General features: G+C 37.0%; 1 protein-coding gene across 8 annotated transcripts in view; it reads right to left on the bottom strand.

Moving 5' to 3' along the window:
• The window catches only part of CTDSPL2 (CTD small phosphatase like 2), an 88,816-nt gene that overhangs the window by 30,137 nt on the left and 37,742 nt on the right, over positions 1-20,937 (bottom strand). For 7 of the 8 annotated variants that reach the window (XM_077880911.1, XM_077880912.1, XM_077880915.1 and 4 more), the window contains 3 exons: positions 7,882-8,020; positions 6,202-6,351; positions 92-307 (listed from right to left, as the gene is read on the bottom strand). In XM_077880911.1, coding sequence (XP_077737037.1) covers positions 92-307; positions 6,202-6,351; positions 7,882-8,020 — 505 coding nt within the window. The remainder of the gene's footprint in view (positions 1-91; positions 308-6,201; positions 6,352-7,881; positions 8,021-20,937) is intronic. The other variant, XM_077880917.1, reaches the window with a different exon arrangement.

The raw sequence follows: 20,937 nt of genomic DNA, 5'->3' as shown, positions 1-20,937 counted from the left end.
ATGCATTTGATTGATTAAAGAAAAAAATGAGAAAGATTGCATTTTTATAAATTATTCATGAATATGCATTAAGAAAAGGAATTTTATTCACCTGTAAGAGGTGGGATATCACGATTAACTGTTTCTTCTGCTTCTTCTAAACCATTATTTATCGATGGCCTCACTTGAACTGCTTGATTTGAGTAAGCCGCTCCATTAGTTGACGTAGTAGTACTGGTAGTGATCTCATCCACCTGTTCCATATCAAGTTGTTTTACTATTTCTTCAGCTTCCACAGCCTGTCCTGGGGAATCGGATCCTGATGTTCCTATAATCAAGATTCAGGGTATTGACAACCATCATATAAAAACTCAAAAGGGGGTAGGGAATAGGATAGATATTTTTAAGGGTACAGACTTATAGCAAACAAACATAAGCCCTACAGACCTAATACACTGTAGAGTGAATATAAACAATATTGTATTATAATCAACAAACTTGCTAAGAGACTAGAGCTTAATTGTTCTAACCACTAAAAAGGATAATTATGTAATGTGATAGAGGTGCTAACTATTGTTACACGGCAATCATATTATAATATACAAATGTATCAAATTAACTTGTTAACCTTATATATATATTTTAAGATTTTATTTGTTTATTCATGAGGGACACAGAGAGAGGCAGAGACACAGGCAGAGGGAGAAGCAGGAGCCATGCAGGGAACCCAATGTGGGACTCAATCCCAGGTGTCCAGGATCATGCCCTGGGCTGATGGTAGCGCTAAACCGCTGAGCCACCGGGGCTGCCCAACTTGTTTACCTTAAATTTACATAAATGTATGTCAGATATATTTTAATAAAAGTGAAATACTGAAAAATAAACTCAAAAAACAGAAAAAAAAAAGGGGGGCGGGGGACACCTGGGTGGCTCAGAGGTTGAGCATCTGCCTTTGGCTCAGGGCATGATCCTGGAGTCCGGAGATCAAGTCCCACATCGGGCTCCCTGCATGGAGCCTGCTTCTCCCTCTGCCTGTGTCTCTGCCTTTCTCTCTCTTTCTCTGTGTCTCTCATGAATAAATAAATAAAATATTTTTTAAAAATGAAAACTAAACTAAAAAATTTGGAAAAACCAAATGCAACAGAAATAGAGCTGAGGATACTACTGTTTAGTGTTTTTTTTTTTCTATACATCTCAAATAATCAGGAATAAAGACTATTATAAGGTAAAGTGATACTGATGAACAAAATTTTAAGAGTGTTCGAATAGTTTAGGAACACCTATTTAGAGCTTTTATAACTTAGAACTTTAAAAAAAATTTTTTTTAAAGATTTTATTTATTTATTCATGATAAACATAGGGAGGGGAGGGGGGGCAGAGACACAGGCAGAGGGAGAAGCAGGCCCCATGCCAGGAGTTGACACAGGACTTGATCCCGGGACTCCAGGATCACGCCCTGGGCCAAAGGCAGGTGCCAAACTGCTGAGCCACCCAGGGATCCCCAGAACTTTAAAAATTTTTTTATTGAGGGATGGCTCAGTGGTTGAGCATCTGCCTTGAACTCAGGTCATGATCCCAGGGTCCTGGGATTGAAACCCACATCAGGGTCCCCACAGGGAGCCTGCTTCTCCTCTGCCTATGTCTCTGCCTCTCTCTCATGAATAGATTTTAAAAATTAAAAAAAAAATTATGGAGATATAACAGACATATAACTGTTTAAGTTTCACGCTTATTCACGTGTTGATTTAATACATTTATATATATACTGCATTATGACTACTAACCTAGCATTAGCTAACACCTCTATCCTGCCGCATCATTATCATTATTTTTGTGGTGAGAAAATCTAAGATCTAGTCTCTTTGCAACTTTGAAGTATACAATACAGTATTGTTGACCATAGAACTTCTTTTCAATATAGCAAATATCTTTTATTAAGTGCCTACTATGAGCTAGGCATTTTATATGTATTTTTTTCCATTATCATTTCCATTAAACAGATCCTTATCCTTCCATACTAAGCATCCTAGCCACTGTAGGCAGTTGTAATTTTAAAATCAGAGGTAGTTATGCAAGAATGAGCTAAATGTTCCCCTAACCATCAGAATATTTTAATTCAGAGACACAACAATTTCCCAACAATATTCCATCTTAGTAACAAAGACTGAAGTTAGTTTCCTAATCATACTCGCCTACCACCTAGATGAACCTGTTGCCCTATTCTTCCACTACTAGATAAACCCAACTCTTTTCTTTCTTTATGGAATTCTCCAAATGTCTTTTTTTTTCTTTTTAATTTGATATATTTATTCATGAGAGACACAGCGAGAGGCAGAGATGCACGCAGAGGGAGAAGCAGGCTCCATGCAGGGAGCTTAACGCGAGACTCCAGGATCATGCCCTGGGCTGAAGGTGGCACTAAACTGCTGAGCCACCTGGGCTGCCCCCAAATGTCATTTTCAACAACAAAATCAACCTCCTAAACTCTCAACTTTCTCACAGAATGTTCTTTCTCCATCATAGCTTTAAATGTAACTCCCTTCCAAAAAACCTCTTTTCCTGACATCTTTCCTGCAAAGCTCTTTATTCTTCCATACTCAACATACTAACTGAATCAGAATTCATTTATCTCCATTTCTGCTACCAGATCATTGGTTTTTCCACTGAATATGCAAAAAAATACCTGTTCCTGAGACTGATGTCATCTAGCTATATAATTCTTCACTTATCCCACTGCTGCCATCTACTAACTGCTGCCAGCATCCTCTCTCAATTAGAAGAATTGAACACCTCACCAGCAGTCTATTAAACACCTCCTAGTTATTATAGTAATGTCAATGACTCATCCTAAGACTAATCCTCAAAAGTCTTGCCTTCTCTAGCTCTATCTTCATTCATAACTGCTCTCTTAAGTAACTACAATGACCATAACCTGGATATTCACACTAAGAAAAGTTTCATCTCTGAAGACAAAAGTTCAAATATATCAATCCCCTACCATAACTTCCTCATCTTTTAATTATCGATCTCATATTCCTATTACATGTGATTTCATGTTTGATAAAACCCAATCTCTTTCATTCTAAACAATCCTTCAACAGCTCCTTCCCCAACCTTCTCAACTAGTTAGACTTCATGGTATATCACAAATCACTCTCAAACCAGTAGTTTCAGGGTCCTTGCTCCCTTGTCTTTCCACTGTCAACCATCACAGAAATCTCTCTTGAATCAATGTAACTTACAGGCTTACTGGGATTTCTTTTAATTATACCCAAAAGCAAACATTTCACTGTTCTCTTCATCCCTGCCACCAGGAATCTCAGCACATGGCACCATCTCCTCCTTCAAAGAAAAAGTTGTAACTATCAAACATCAACTACTTCTGCCCAAATATCTATTCCCCCAAGATCTTAGTTTGCTGACCATATAGACCATTTACTCCACTGGTTTCAATACCTATAAGCTGATAATACAGTCTACTGCTTAAACCCAGATTTCTTCTGAGCCAAAGGCAGATGCTTAACCACTGAGCCACCCAGGTGCCCCTCTCTCCCTACTGTAAAAAAGCAAGCTCCTTGAGGGCAAGGACCATGTGTTAATCATCCTTGACTCTCCAGAGACTAGTACAATGGTTGGGATATGGCAAATATTGATTTGAATAAACTGAAATCTTCAAATTGCCTCTGCCCCATACTCAAGTATAATTATCCTCTCTCATAGGTTAAGATGCTCAATTTATTTTTATTTTTTTTTAAAGATTTTATTTATTTATTCATGAAAGTCACAGAGAGAGATGCAAAGACATAGGCAGAGGGAGAAGCAGGCTCCATGCAGGGAGCCTGATGTGGGATTCCATCCAGGGACTCCAGGATCACACCCTGGGCCGAAGGCAGATGCTCAACCTCTGAGCCACCCAGGCGTCCCAAGATGCTCAATTTAAAGAACTGGACCAAGATAACATGTTTAAAGAGTGGCAGAGCTGGAATTTTAAAACAAGTTTCTCTAATTCCAATGCTTATTCTTTTTCCACTATACCACCTATTCTGAAAGATGTTCTAAAAGGCCCTAGTTTAGACAGAACATAGAGACTCCTAACTCTGGGTAACGAACGAGGGGTGGTGGAAGGGGAGGAGGGCGGGGGGTGGGGGTGAATGGGTGACAGGCACTGAGGGGGGCACTTGAGGGGATGAGCACTGGGTGTTATTCTGTGTGTTGGCAAAGTAAACACCAATAAAAAATAAATTTATTATAAAAAATAAAAAAATAAAAAAAATAAAAGGCCCTAGTTTTATTTTAAAACTTTTAAACTTATATTTAAACTTAATATATTTTACAATATATTAACAGATATTCCACAGAAAAGGATTCTTGGAGGCAAATATGTCTAGGAAATACAAAGTTAAAGTTAAATATAGTTTTTGTTTTATTTCTACTATAGGACTTCACAAATCCTTTCATGTGCCAATATGCATTATTTTAAGCCCCCAGAGCATCTAAATTTTATAGTGCACCATTCTGCCTTTTAAAAATTGTATTATCCACAACCATAATTCATACGAGAATTTAAATAATCAGCAGATAAATATTTAATGACTATTTTCCATGTGCCCCATACTATATCAAACAACTAGGTAGATGTAAAAATAAAGGCATGATCTCTTGCTCTCACATAATCTAGAGACTACATTATTGTTTATGAACTTAAGAATTAATCATCAAAAAAGATAGGACACTAGTTAAATCTTTAAAAAAAAATGTTGGGAGGGACATCTGGGTAGCTCAGTTGGTTGGGTGTCCAACTCTTGGTTTCGGCCCTGGTCATGATCTCAGGGTTGTAGGATCAAGCCCCAAGTTGGGCTCCACACTCAGCAGAGAGTCTACTTGGGATGCTCTCCCTTTCTCTCCTTCTTCTAGCATGCATTCTCTATCTTAAATAAATAAAATCTTAAACAAATTATGTTGGGAGGGGCACCTGAGTGGCTCAGTGGTTGAGCATCTGCCTTCAGCTCAGGGTGTAATCCTGGAGTCCTGGGATCAAGTGCTGCATCAGGCTCTTCGCAGGGAGCCTGCATCTCCCTCTGCCTCTGCCTCTGCCTCTGTCTCTGTGTCTCTCATGAATAAATAAAGTCTTTAAAAAAAAAATCCCTAAGGGGGAAAAAAAAAAATCAAGCAAATAATATAAGATGTATTAAAAAAAAAATGACCTAGGGGATCCCTGGGTGGCTCAGCGGTTTAGTGCCTGCCTTTGGCCCAGGGCATGATCCTGGAGACCAGGGATTGAGTCCCACATCAGGCTCCCTGCATGGAGCCTGCTTCTCCCTCTGCCTGCCTGTCTGTCTGCCTGTCTGTCTGTCTCTCTCTCTCTGTCTCTCAGGAATAAATAAATAAAATCTTAAAAAAAAATGACTTCGTTTCAGCTCACTTAAAATTCTACTTTATTGATCTAGAATATTAAAGTGTTTCTGGATTCTCTCCTGTACACACTAAAGATTACAGAAGTTATTCCAACATAAAAGACATTACTTTCCCTCTGGCCCAGTTTATCATATAGCTTTTCAGATAGTGAAAGTGGAGTTCATGCACTTCAAGAGAATTAAATATGACCTAAATTTATTTGTCACTTAAAAAAAAAAAAAAAAAAGGTCTTGGGCAGCCCAGGTGGCTCAGCAGTTTAGCGCTGCCTTCAGCCCAGGGCCTGATCCTGGAGACCCGGGATCGAGTCCCAAGTCAGGCTCCCTGCGTGGAGCCTGCTTCTCCCTCTGCCTGTGTCTCTGCCTCTCTGTCTCTCATGAATAAATACATGAGAGACATGTATTTTTTAAAATCTTAAAAAAAAAAAAAAAAAGGTATTTTAGGAACTGTGTATTTTTTTTCTTCAGGAGCTGTGTTTTTTTTTTGTTTGTTTTTGTTTTTTTAAAGATTTATTTATGAGAGACATAGATTGAGAGGAGAGGCAGAGACATAGGCAGAGGGAGAAGCAGGCTCCTCGCAGGGAGCCTGACGTGGGACTCGATCCTGGATCCGGGGATCACGACCTGAGCCAAAGGCAGGCGCCCAACCGCTGAGCCACCCAGGCGTCCCAGGAGTTGTGTGTTTTTTAATGAGGCTGAAAACAAACATAAGCTGCTGACAAAACAGCCAGTAAAATCAAACAGATCTTTTAAAAAATTAGGAGAACTAATAATTTTTAAACCCAAATTATAGGTAATAGTTTATACTTACCATTTTTATTTGCTGGTGAAAAAAAGTTGAAGACAGGAGAAAATATGGTCCCCAACAATGTAGTCCTTGGAGGACTGCCAGAGGAAGGATTATCTTCTAATTTTCCATTTTGTTTTACATGTTGATTTGTCATTTCATAACTACCAGCTTCTAAGAAACAAGAAAAAAAGTTGGAATCTAGAAAACATGACTTAAAGAAATGTTTTAAAAAATTTCTTTTTTGCCTCAAAATACTTTATAAAAACTGATTAACATTTAATGTTAAAGCTTATTACTTTAAAAATATCCCGAGGTAAATAAATTGTAAATCAAATGATCTTTATAACAAGTTTATTTATAATGCTTTATAACTGCTACAAAGCTCATTTGAAGCTAGAAGTATATAGACTGAAAGGCTTCAAAATCCACAGTATAAGTGAAAACAAAACTCTTTGTAAGTAAAGCAAGTTACATCAAAAAGATAAATGCAAAATCCTGTCCTTTTTTACATTCTGGGAGGCTGTCTACATTCACAAAACCTACCTATTAGTAATGAATAACAGCTAAATAAATAGACAACATAGATCTATTAAAGCAGAAGACTATGTATAGCAGTATCAAAAATTACTTATGTATACCCAGACATCATTTCAGAATGGTTAAGAAAAACAAACAGGTTTTTTGTCTTTTGTTTTTTTTCAGTTTCTTATTAATAAAAAAAATTTCATGATCTTTTGGAAAATATACAGTAAAAACAAATTCAAACAAATGTGTTTTGATTAATCATCCTTGACCTTCCATAACTTTACTTGGTATCTACCAGATTTTTTCCTTCTTTGTAATAGGTCTTTTGTTTCTTTTTCCCTATTAGTCCATTCTAACAATAGAGATACAACACTGAATTGAGAGGAAAGAAGCAAGGAATTATTCTTGCTGTTGTGTTTAAAAGAGCAATGGTTAAAATGCACCATTCCATGCTCTGAAGTGTTGTTTTATATAGCTTTTCTCTGCTTGTCCTTCTTGTTTTCCTCCTTTTTGACTTTGAGGAGCTTCCTAGCAATATTATACTGACCTAGAAGAAGATTTATCAACAGCAGTACTATTGACTTTTGGGCTGGATGTTTCTTTACTGTGGGAGGACGTCCTGTGCACTGTAGGATGTTTAGCAGCATCCCTAACTTCTACCTGCTAGAAGTGATGTAGCAACCCTTCAATAGGTTCTGACAACCATAAAGGTCTCCAGACATTAATAAATGTTCCCTGGGGACAAAACCACCCCTAGTTAAGAACCACTGTCCTGAGTGATCCAGGCCCTTTCTGAGCTCTGAAATTCCATGATCCAGGAACAGATTCTTTGTACATATTTCAATAAATTAGGTCACAGTTATTACTGCTTTAAGAATTGAGCTTATTAGAGGTTGAAAATGCTGTTCCATATATATTTTCATGATAAATAGTATAAAGCTAGTTGCTCTGCCTTTACTTATCATTTTAATTCATCAAAGTAGATTTATATTAGATAAATTTTTATTTCATTTCATGCTATTAATACTTAATACAAAGGGTTACAAAAATAGGGAAAAATCTCAGAGTCCATTTTTAAAAACAGAAAAGAAACATGACAGGTGAGATCTATGCACCTAATAAAACAATATCTAATATTAACAAACCTAATAAAACAATATCTAAATATTAACAAACCTCCATTTACTTGACTTTTCCGTCTTACTCGAGATATCTGTTTGTTAGGCTTTTCTCCTGCTCTTGGTGTTGATGTGATCAAATTATTATCTATATCACGTTCAATCCTACTTCGTTTCGAAGGATTTTCTCTCTCTTCCTTAAGATATGAGGGAAAAAACATGCATTGAGCACAGGCATTCCACCTTATAGAATATACTTATAAAAATAGATGTACCCTCTATGTTCACTGCAGCATTATTTACAATAGCCAACAGAAACAACTTAAGTGTCCATCTGTTGATGAATGGATAAAGAATACATGGGGTGCACACGCGCGCACACACACACACACACACACACAAATGGAGTATTACTCAGCCATTAAAAAAGGAAATTTTGCCACTTATGAAAACATGAATGTACTAAGTAAAGACAGTGAAAATACCATATGACCTTACTTCTATGTGGTCAACAAATGAGAAAACAAAAAACAAAAAACAAAAAACCTGCTCAAAGATACAGGGAATGGATTGGTGGTTGCCAGAGGTGGGGGGTGAGGGCTGGCAAAATGAATGAATGGACTCAAAAGATACAAATTCTAGTTATAAAATAAGTCATAGAAATGTAATACACAGCATGGTAACTATAGCTAATACAGTACTGCATATATGAAAGTGGCTAAGAGAGTAAATCTTAAAAGTCCTCATCATAAAAAGAAGTTCTAACTATGGTGATGGGGATGTTAGCTAGGCCTGTTGTGATGATCATTTTACAACACACACACACATAAAAATATCAAATCACTGTTGTATGCTAAAATTAATATAATGTTGTATATATCAATTATACCTTAATTTAAAAAAGATATAGTATGTGTAATATATTTTCCCATTTTTCACATCCAGGAGAAACAAAATACAATTATATAATATCCAACAGTGTAAAAAAAATATGACAATGTTTTAAGAGTGTTTAATATTAATGTACTTATAATACACAAATAGAACTACAGCATCCCCAAAATTCAGATTCTTATCCCAGGGTCCACTAAACTGTGCGATTTAAATACTCAATTGTACAATATGCTCTGAATTTTCAGCAATTTTCCCCTATTCCTAGACTTGTCTGAAAGAACAGTGGTTGTTTCCCTGAGCACTCAGGGTAAGAGAAAGAACTCCATTGGAATTTGCTGGCATATCACATATTACCAAAAATAACAGGGTCTGCCATTGCCACACCCCAATGCCATCCTCAATTCTTTAAATGCCCAAATTAACACCAAGGAGTCTACTCCCCGATAAAGCTTTCTATTCATATCCTCTTATATGAGGCAAATCCACACCACCAGTTTACACTGTTTTTGCAGTACTAAGAGTATACTCCAAGTGTACTCTTAGAGAACACTGATTTTTTTTCATTTGTACATCTATTTTTCTCATTTGTAAAATTTTTCTATCACCACGTATGTGATTTTCTTACATTACTGTAATACTGACCTCTAATTCCTTGGTGGATTCTTTTGTTTATTTTGTAGTAATCTCTACACCTGAACTCACAACCTCAAGATCAAGAGTTGCATGCTTTACCAACTGAGCAAGCCAGGTGCCCCAATTCCTTGCTGTTTTTTTTTTTCTTGCTGTTTTAATAAGACTACCTGCTATCTTTTGGTAAGGATTAGATTAGATTTTTAAGTCTATATTAAACATAATCTGTATGTATGATCACTATTCTTATTCAATGGGGAATAATTCTTTTATTTCTACTGAACATTTGTATTTAATGCTTTTATATCGTAGCAAATAAGATGGTACCGTACATTCTCTAAGGTTGAATATTATTTTATTATTTCTAAAACAAACCCTAGTATTGTAAATTGCCACAATTATAATTAGCTATTTGGATCAATTCTACTCCTGAAACCAATACTATACTATATGTTAACTAACTTGAATTTAAATAAAATCTTAGAAGAAAAAGATATTAAAGATTATTAAAAAGCTTTCTTTTAAAAAAAATTCCCTACTTGGATCAAAACAGAACAAAAATAATATAAAAATACATCATTACATATCACACCATACAGAATTTTACTTTTGCTTAGTAGTTTCTCTAATTTAGATACCTCCATTAAAACAATGTCATTATTAAAAAAAAAATGTCATTATAGCACAAGATAACACCTCAGGGATCCATGACAAAATTCTTCAAATGGTTACTATTTATCATTCTTCTGCATTTTAAAATGAATAGTAAGCCTCATATCCCAAACCCTGGATTCCAATGCCAGAAAACAGGATTCTCTTTATAAAGTCCTTCAAGAAAAAAATAAATAAATAAAATAAAGTCCTTCAAGAACAGAAATGCCTCAAAGCTAAACACTAAGCTCCAGCATCTTCTTGAAGAAATCTCTTAGTACATCTGCTATAACATAAATACTTACATTCTTGAAAACCCTGCATTCTGCAACACTAAAAATAACAAGGCTTAAAGAAAAAATAATTGGTCCAGGAGGGTAGAGAAGGGTTATACAGAGCAGATCAATCAATGCCCTGTTAATTCTTGTAACCATAGCATTCACAAAAACAATGATTGGGACACTTCAGAGATAACTTGGACACCCCAGCAAGGCAGCGAACAGAAGGCGAAATGCTACCTTAGGGCTTAAAAAAAGTAATAAAAACAGAGAAGGAGAAAAAAGGGCTTATGGGAACGGAGAAGTGGAGCTTTAACACAGTTGGTCTAAGATGGACACAAAAGGAAATGCAGGGCAGCCCTGGTGGCACAGCGATTTAGCGCCGCCTGCAGCCCAAGGTGTGATCCTGGAGACCCGGGACCGAGTCCCACGTCACGCTCCCTGCATGGAGCCTGTTTCTTTCTCTGCCTGTGTCTCCGCCTCTCTCTCTCTCTCTATGAATAAATAAATAAAATAAAATCTTAAAAAAAAAAAAAAAAAAGGAAATGCAGACTGCCACATGAGAAAAGTCCCTGCTAGACCAGAGTGTACTTCTCTAGGAAGGAACTCTCCTCCCTGATGCTGCTAATTATCACTTCTAATTAAAACCTCTGCGTGTATGTTTGTTTGGGAGGGAGTTGTTTCTGTAACAGCTGAATTGAAAGTTTTTTACTTTCCTGATGAAATATAAAATTCAACTCCCTGGGGCACCTGGGTAGCACAGCCAATTAAGTGTCTGACTGTTGGCTTCAGCTCAGATCGTGATCTCAGGGTTGTGAGACTGAACTGAGCCTGCTCAGCAGCAGAGTCTGCTTAAAAGATTCTCTCTCTACCTCTCCAAACCCTCTGCACTTGTGCTGTCTCTGCTCTTTCTCTCTCAACTAACTAACTAACTAACTAACTAACTAACTAACTAACTAAATCTTTACAAATTTCAACTCCCATTAATTCAGGATCCCTTTGTCCAGTTTAGGAAAAAGTCATGTATAAAGCAATGCACCACCCATGTTATACTGACACTATTCTCCCGTTTACCAAGAGTCTATAGGCTAACTGATGTTGCACAAGTACCACATATTTACTGTAGCAGAATAGACTGTACTGCAGTCAATTAAAAATACATATAATAGGGGATCCCTGGGTGGCTCAATGGTTTAGCACCTGCCTTTGGCCCAGGGCGTGATCCTGGAGTTCTGGGATCGAGTCCCATATCGGGCTCCTGCATGGAGCCTGCTTCTCCCTCTGCCTGTCTCTCTCTCTCTCTCTCTAATGAATAAATAAAATATTTAAAAAAAATACATATAATATTTGGGGTGCCTGGGTGGCTCAGTCATTTAAGTCTCTGACTCTTGATTTTTTTTTTTTTTTTTTTTTTTTTTTTATTTATTTATGATAGTCACAGAGAGAGAGAGAGGCAGAGACACAGGCAGAGGGAGAAGCAGGCTCCATGCACCAGGAGCCTGACGTGGGATTCGATCCCGGGTCTCCAGGATCGCGCCCTGGGCCAAAGGCAGGCGCTAAACCACTGCGCCACCCAGGGATCCCGATTTTGTTTTTTTTTAATATTTTATTTTATTTTATTTTTATCTATGATAGTCACACACACACAGAGAGAGAGGCAGAGACATAGGCAGAGGGAGAAGCAGGCTCCATGCACCGGGAGCCCGACGTGGGATTCGATCCCGGGTCTCCAGGATCGCGCCCTGGGCCAAAGGCAGGCGCCAAACTGCTGCGCCACCCAGGGATCCCTGACTCTTGATTTTGGATCAGGTCATGATCTCAGTGTCCTAGGGTCAAGCCCTGAGCCCCATGATGCCAGGCTCTGCACTCAGAGGGGAGTCTGTTTGAGGAATCACTCTGTCCCTTTTCCTCTGACTCTCCCCCTGCTTGTGCTAAAATAAATAACTCTTTTCTTAAAAAAAAAAAAAAATAAAGTATATAAATACATAAAGTAAAAATATTTTAGCTTACATCTCTAAGTAGGAAGAGGAAGCTATTAAAATCAAGGTAAAAGTTCTGCAGTCATTGATAAGACAATTCATCACCTGATCCTAGCCCTTCTTGAACGTTCAACTACGTAATTTGGGGAATTTCTGAATGTGGCATGATTTTTAAAAGAACTAGGAAAACCAAGATTCCTACATTACTGTACAGGTTGTTTTAATAAATTCATTAACCCTGTAATGTCTTCTCTGGAATTTATATTTTTCACAATTGTCCCTAAAATAGGCTTTTAGAGGAAAATCTTGGGAAGGTAGTATGTTCTTATGTCTGAATCCCAAGGGAAACACAAAGAATTAAAGAGGCAAAAAAACCCAGTGGTGAATTGGGAGACAAGATTCTGTCTCTCCTAAATTCCAAGCAGATAAGGACAACCCAACAGCCGTCATACACTGAATGCCCACATGCACTAGTGTAGAAGATCAGCAAGGTGTGTGATACACCTGAGAATAAGAAAAGCCCAAAATAGCTAAAAAGGTAGGTATTCAATGGAAAGCATGACAGGACAATCTTAAGAGAGGAGAGAAAGCTGCTTTCTAATCTAACAGTAAAGGGGTCCGTGGTGAGAATGAAACATCTACTATAAACTCTTGAAAATGACCAACTATGGCTCTCTTCTTGAATAAGGCTACACACTAAGGGGAAACTACTGGGAATGGAATCAAAACGGAGTTAACAAAGGCACAACAGAGAAGAAGGAAAGATGGTGCCTAGGTGGCTCAGTTGGTTAAGCATCTAACTCTTAATCTCAGCTCAGGTCTCGATCTCAGGGTGGAAAATTCAAACCCCGCACAGGACTCCACGCTGGGCATGGAGCCTACTTAAAAAGAAAAAAAGAGAAAGGGGGGAAAAATAAAAGGAAAGTGAAGTTTCAGATAAACATGGAGTAGTAATAAAGAGACAGGAAAACTCAAAAAGCAATCACTATATTTTTTAACATTACACCAAAACAGAAAAGATACCCTAAACCACACTACCTTCTAAACATTCAGAAAAACTAATGCACAAAAATGAACAAATATAGATGTTAAATCCACACAAAAATTATTGTAATAAAATATACAAAGAATAACATCTTTACAGATGCATGTTAGAAATGTGTATTAGAAAAATATGCATACAGAATAGATCAAATTATAACCTATTTCAAAACACAAGACTTATTAAGAAAATGAGACACATAAGTTAGAAAAATTCAAATTGCAGATAAAATAATTAGAAATAAAAAAATCATATCAGAAATAGTCTGAACAAGAATAGACATAAAAGTGAGTAAACAATAGATTATGACTTTTAAAAGAAATAAAAGATAAAATGGGAAATTTTTAAAAGACATCAAATATTACAAATAATGAAGGTACACAAAGATCCAATAGGCAGAAAATAGTAGTCCCTGGGGGCAACCCAGGTGGCTCAGCGGTTTAGCACCGCCTTCAGCCCAGGGCCTGATCCTGGAGACCCGGGATTGAGTTCCACGTCAGGCTTCCTGCATGGAGCCTGGTTCTCCCTCTGCCTGTGTCTCTGCCTCTCTCTTTCTCGCTCTCTCATGAATAAATAAATAAATAAATCAAGAAGAAGAAGAAGAAGAAAGAAGAAGAAGAAGAAGAAAGAAGAAGGAAGAAGGAAGAAGAAGAAGAAGAAGAAGAAGAAGAAGAAGAAGAAGAAGGAAGAAGGAAGAAGGAAGAAGGAAGAAGGAAGAAGGAAGAAGGAAGAAGGAAGAAGGAAGAAGGAAGAAGGAAGAAGGAAGAAGGAAGAAGGAAGAAGGAAGAAGGAAGAAGGAAGAAAGAAGAAGAAGAAGAAGAAGAAGAAGAAGAAGAAGAAGAAGAAAATAGTAGTCCCTGAAGAAGGAAACCAAAAGCATGGCAAAAAAAATGAATATTAGAAAATTTTCCTCAAAGAAAAGAATTTAGGGGCAACCAGTTGGCTCAATCAGTTGAGTTTCTGACTCTTGGTTTTGGCTCAGGTCAGGATCTCACAGTTTTGAGACTGGCCATGCTTTGGGCTCTGTGCTCAGCACAGAGTCTGCTTCAGATTCTCTCTCCCTCTTCCTATACTCACAGTCTCTGTCTCTCCCTCAAATCAACCAATCTTTTAAAGAAAATGATTTTGTGTTATATATTGAAAGATATGTCTAATTAAAACTATCAATCCATAAAACAAACAAGACACAGCCTAAACTTCATATAATTTAAAGAAAAAAAAATCCTTTGGAGACCAAAGAAGATCATTTAGTATATGTGCTGCTGAAGCGAGCACTCAAGGAAAATCATTTATAAACTAAAAAATTAGATCATCATCAAACTTCAACAGTAAAAAAAAAAACCAAAAAAACAAAAAAAACAAACTTCAACAGTAATGCCTTTTTGTCAGAAGAAAATGAAGTAACATTTAAAATAAGAGAAAATTCTAGTCAAGTATTTTATATGCAGCAAAACTGGATTTTCAGCCTTAAAGAGTACTATTATCAACGTGCAAGAATATTGTTCCCATGAGTACTTCCTGGGGCATCTAATAGAAAATGAGCTTCAGACAACAAAAATGACTGCAGACAATGACATGAGGACTAAGGATAAGCATTAAACATACTGAACATATGCTGACCCTTTAAGACTAAGATAAAGATTAAAAGATAGTAGGTAATGACTATAGGCTCAGTATATACAGATATAAAGCTGTAAGAAAGCTGGTAAGAGATATAGCAAGTTTTTAAAAAACTGTTCATTTTAGTCATTCTGAGACAGAAAACAACAGAATTCATTTCCAGCTGATCTATACAAGAAATACTAAATGAAGATCTTCAGGCATAGAATAAATAATACCAGATGGGATCCTAAACCTGCAGTAAGGAATGAATACTACTAAGGCAAATATGAGGAAATATAAAAGATCTTGGTGTTCAATACTACTGTACTCTTTACCAGCTATCTTCAACAGTCATACTTGCTATCATACAATCTATGTGGCATCATTATAATCCAGTAAATTACTATTTTGAAATCTTAACTTTTTAATATATGTATTTGTGGAAATATAGTAAGAGTACTCTTAATATTTTGCTTTGCAATAATAACAGATTCAATTTTTAAAATTCTGGGCAGCCTGGGTGGCTCAGCGGTTTAGTGCTGCCTTCAGCCCAGGGCCTGATCCTGGAGACCCAGGACCGATCCCACATCAGGATCCCTGCATGGAGCCTGCTTCTCCCTCTGTGTCTCTGCCTCTTTCTCTCTCTCTCCCTCTCTGTCTCTCTCATGAATAAATAAAATCTTAAAAAATAATAACATTATTGTATCTAAAATAGCTATTTTGAAATTTAGTAATAGTTTAAAGTAAAATTCATAAATTTATAATTATGAATGGATTACTGGATTAAAAAAGGAAGATTGGATGATGTGTGGTTTCAATTTATTATCACACTGAGGCAGAAACTGATTGATCCGAATTCTCTGACTCACAAAAGGAGGAAAACCCCCAAAGAATCTGGATCATACTGTAAGTTACAAATGAGAATATGATGAAGCTATTTTCTCTTTGGCTGCATAAATACCATTAAGTTGTCTTATCATGCCTTATGTAATAGAACATATTCAAATAAAGTGATGGTGCTGATTCAGTTGCACTATCATTTGAGAACAGTCATTCAGCATTTAAAAAAGAAGAACAGTTTAAATGTACACATGATGAGTTCCTTAAAAGCCAAAAATCATTACAGCTTTTCAAACTAAAAATAAAAACAATGAAATATTTTAAAGAGTTAGTTCTCATACAGCATTGGTTGAAAAAGTGTACATAGTATCTGAAAGACTTATAAACTCTTGCACAGTATACTGCTGGAAGCCTCCTGGATAAAGTCTATAAAAGAAACAACCCCTTCTACTTCCCAAAGTCACTCACTGAATTGAAAACTTATCTGCAAATACAGGAAATGAGTTAATATCTATCTGGTCTATAGAATTACACTTTTGCCTTACGGATATGGCCAACTTTCTGTTTTGACTCTATTTATCTGATACTAACATCAACTAATCACTAAAGATCTTTTTTACTGTGAATGCATAGTAGCAAACACAAGTGGTGAATAATTTTGCATCTCAATTTACCCTGAAATAGCTTGTAATGAATATTTGTACTAAGCAAAAACAATGATAGATATAACTACTGTCACTTAGCACATTAAAACAATGATACTCAATAGTCATTGTATTATTTACTGCCATGCACAAGTAGGGGGAAAAGACAGTTCGGCTTAATAATGTCCCCACTGAAGCTGTAAAATTAATTAAATCTCAATCCTTAAATATGTGCTAACATTCTGTATGATGGGATAGTTAGTATAATAAAACACTACTGCTGTAAACTTCTGCTTCCACAGTCATCTTGAGAAAAAGCATCTGAGAGCATCTGCATGGCTCAGGTCATGATCTCAGAATTGTGAGATTGAACCCTGCCTTGGGCTCATGCTAGGCACAGAGCCTGCTTAAGATTCGCTCTCTCCCTCTTGCTCTGATTCCCTCTCTTGAAGAAAAAGAAGAAAAGAAAAGAAAAGAAAAGAAAAGAAGAAAAGAAAAGAAAAGAAAAGAAAAGAAAAGAAAAGAAAAGAAAAGAAAAGAAAAGAAAAAAGAAAAGAAAAAAGAAAAAGAAAAAGCGTCTGAATTAATTATAAGCTGGGTCAGACAACTTTTCCAAAGGAAAACTATTTTTACTTGAAGTAGGTATTTTCTGAAAAGTGAACAAAGCAAGTCTGTCACTTCAAGAAAAACTTTTTGTTGCCAACAATAAAATTTGAGAGCTTTGGGACGCCTGGGTGGCTCAGTGGTTGAGCGTCTGCCGTCGGCTCAGGGTGTGATCCCAGAGTTCCGGGATCAAGTCCCAATTGGGCTCCCTTCAAGAAGCCTGCTTCTCCCTCTGCTTGTGTCTCTGCCTTCTGTGTTTCTCATGAATAAATAAGTAAAATATTTAAAAAAATTGAGAGCTTTGAAGCAAAAATCATAAGTTTAGAAAAGTTGGACCCAGCACCATAAAATTCACAGCTTTCCAGTACTTAAAAATTATCCTGTTGTGGAGCACCTGAGTGACTCAGTTGGTTGAGCACCAGACTCTTGGTTTCAGACTTTTGGTTTTGGCTCAGGTCATGATCTCAGGTTGTGAGAGAGAGCTCCTATGTCAGGCTCTGCACTCAGTAATGAGATTCCTTTTTTTTTTTTTTTTTTTTTTTTTAAGATTTTATTTATTTACTCATGAGAGACACACACAGACAGAGAGGCACAGACAAAGGCAGAGGGAGAAGCAGGCTCCATGCAGGGAGCCTAACGTGGGACTCAATCCTGGGTATCCAGGATCATACCCTGGGCCGAAGGGAGCACTAAACCACTGGGCCACGAGGGCTGCCCAGCAAGGAGATTCTTTCCCCTACTTCCCTCTCCCCTTGCTCCTCCCCCTGCTTGGCAAGCAAGCCTGCACTCTCTCTCCTCTCTCTCAAATAAATAAATAAATAAATAAAATCTTAAACAACAACAAACAACTATGCTGTTGAGATCAATGAGGATATTCACAAATGTGATTTTTAAATACTGAATAATGAAATATATCAACATGTCAAAGATCTACATAATTCAGTGAACCACTATCTTCTAAATAACCAGTGCAGTGTTAGAAAATCATACATAGAGCATCTCACTCCAGGTGCAAGACAAAAATGATATATTCTACAACACAAATGCACACTGAAAACAAGATCATTGCAGCACTTTCAAATTCCTTCTTGGAACAAGAACCTAAGAAACTACATTGGTCTAGTATCAATATGTATCAAAAGACTATCACAATTATTTAAAAAGCATATTAAAATACTCCTCCCTTTAACAGATACATGTGAATATGGTTTTCTTTAAACACTTCAATAAAAACTACTTTGTATGAAGCCACCATTAAAGACATCTGCAAAATTATAAACAATGTCACGCTACCCACTAATTTCCTTTTTGTTTTTAGGAAATAAACTGTTATTTGTATTAACATTCAATGAGTTTATAATTGCAATTATGAATATTTTCAAAATTCCTCAGTTTTATTTTTTTAAATTTTATTTATTTATTCATGAGAGACAGAGAGGCAGAGAAGTAGGCAGAGGAAAGAGCAGGCTCCATGCAAGGGGCCTGATATGGGGCTCAATCCCAGGAACGCGGGATCACACCCTGAGCCAAAGGCAGATGCCTAACTGCTGACCCACCCAGGTGTCCCAAAATTCCTCAGTTTTATTATCCAATGAGATTTATTTATTTATTTATTTATTTATTTATTTATTTATTTATTTATTTATTTATTTTAAAGATTTTTTTTTAAATTTATTTATGATAGTCATACACACACAGAGAGAGAGAGAGAGAGAGGCAGAGACATAGGCAGAGGGAGAAGCAGGCTCCATGCACCGGGAGCCTGATGTGGGATTCGATCCCAGGTCTCCAGGATCACGCCCTGGGCCAAAGGCAGGTGCTAAACCGCTGCGCCACCCAGGGATCCCCCAATGAGATATATTTATAGATGCAACCCACATAAACAATAATTTGTAAGGAGGTAAAGGAGCCTGAGATCAAAAAGTTTAAGAACCACTTGCTCAAGAGATTACTAATGAAATCACAAGAAAAAAGTTAAGAAGTCATTCCCCACGAATGGGAAAATCTGAACTGTCAGTTCACAAAAGAAAATCCATATATGGATGAGATGAGCCCTGGGTGTTATACTTTATGTTGGCAAACTGAATTTAAATAAAATTTTAAAAGCCAAAAAAATGAAAGATAAAAAAAAAACAACAACAAGAAAATCCATATACGGCCAATAAGCACATGCAAGGATATTCAACCTCATTAATCAGGGAAATGCAAAATAAAAATGCAATGAGATAACTACTCCACTCCTATAGAAAGGCTAAAATTAAAAAGACTGACAATACCAAATATTGCTGAGGATGTGGGCAACTGGAACTGTCAGACATTGCTGGATAGAATGTAAAATGGTACAAATATTCTGGAAAACAACTAGGCAGTTTCTTAAAAGTTAAACAGTCTTTCAACAAATGGTGGTAGGACCAATAAATATTATTAGTATGCAAAAGAATACAGTGGGACCCTTACCTCACTTCACCTACAAAAATTAATTCAAAATGGATGAAAGAGCTGAACATAAGAACTAAAACTATAAAATGTATACGAAACAAACTTAGCAGCTTATAAGAAAAAACTTACAGAGAAAACTTAAGGCTAAAATTTTATCAAGCGCCTGGCTAGCTCAGTCAGTGGAGCATGAGACTCTTAAAATTTTATCAAACCTTGATTTTGGCAATAGCTTCTTGATATGACACCAAAAATATAAGCAACAACAACCAAAAGTAAACAAATTGAACTTGATCAAAATTTAAAACTTTTGTGCTTCAAAGGGGTATGAAAGAATGGAAGGAAATACCTGCAAATCATATATCAAATAAAGGACTTGTATCTAAATGAGAACTCTTTCAATTCAATTATAAAAATCCAAAATCCTATTTATTTATTTAAGATTTTATTTATTTATTCATGAAAGACACAGAGAGAGGCAGAGACATAAGCAGAGGGAGAAGCAGGCTCCCTGTGGGGACCCTCATGTGGGTTTTGATCCCAGGACCCTGGGATTCATGAGCTGAGTCAAAGGCAGACGCTCAACCACTGAGCCACCCATGCATCCTCCAAAACCCAATTTAAAATGGGTTTTAAAATCCTTTTAAAAAGGATTTAAAAGACATTTCTTTGAAGTAATTACAATGACCAACAAGCTCATGAAAAGTCTCTCAACGTGGGCAGCCCCGGTGGCGCAGCTGTTTGGCGCCACCTGCAGCCCAGGGCGTGATCCTGGAGACCCTGGATCGAGTCCCATGTCGGGCTCTCTGTATGATGCCTGCTTCTTTCTCCCTCTCCCTGTGTCTCTGCCTCTCTCTCTCTCTATGAATAAATAAATAATATCTTAAAAAAAAAAAGACAAGTCTCTCAATGTGACTTGTCATTAGGGAAATGTATATCATGGGATGCCTGGGCGGCTCAATGGTTGAGCATCTGCCTTTGGCCCAGGTCTGATCCCGGGATCCTGGGATCCAGTCTCATATCAGGTTCCCTGTGGGGAGCCAGCTTCTCTCTCTACTGTGTCTCTGCCTCTCTGTGTTTCGAATGAATGAATGAATGAATAAATAGAAAATGTATTATCAGAACCACAATAACAAACTATTTCACATTCACCAAGATGGCTAAAACTAATAAGACAATAAACAAGTGTTGTTGAGGATGTGGAGAAACTGGAACCCTCAACTTTGTTGGTGGGACTGTAATATAGTACAGACATTTTGGAAAACAACCTACAATTCCTTAAAAGTTAAACACAGAATTATCGTATTATCCTGTAATAGGTTTCCACAGGGTGCCTGGGTGGCTCAGTTGGTTCAATGTCTGTCTTCGGCTCAGGTCATGATCCCAGGGTCTCCTGGGATCAAGTCTGACACTGGGCTCCCTGCTCAGCGAGCGAGGAGTCTGCTCCTCCCTCAAGCCCTTCCCCCGCTGCTTGTGATCGTGCTCTCAAATAAAACCTTTTAAAAAGAAAAAAAG

This window comes from Canis aureus, chromosome 32, assembly GCF_053574225.1.
Source record: "Canis aureus isolate CA01 chromosome 32, VMU_Caureus_v.1.0, whole genome shotgun sequence".
Classification (NCBI taxonomy): Eukaryota; Metazoa; Chordata; class Mammalia; order Carnivora; family Canidae; genus Canis; species Canis aureus.
The sequence above is the reverse complement of the archived record's forward strand: the minus strand, read 5'-3'. Positions and strand labels throughout refer to the sequence as shown.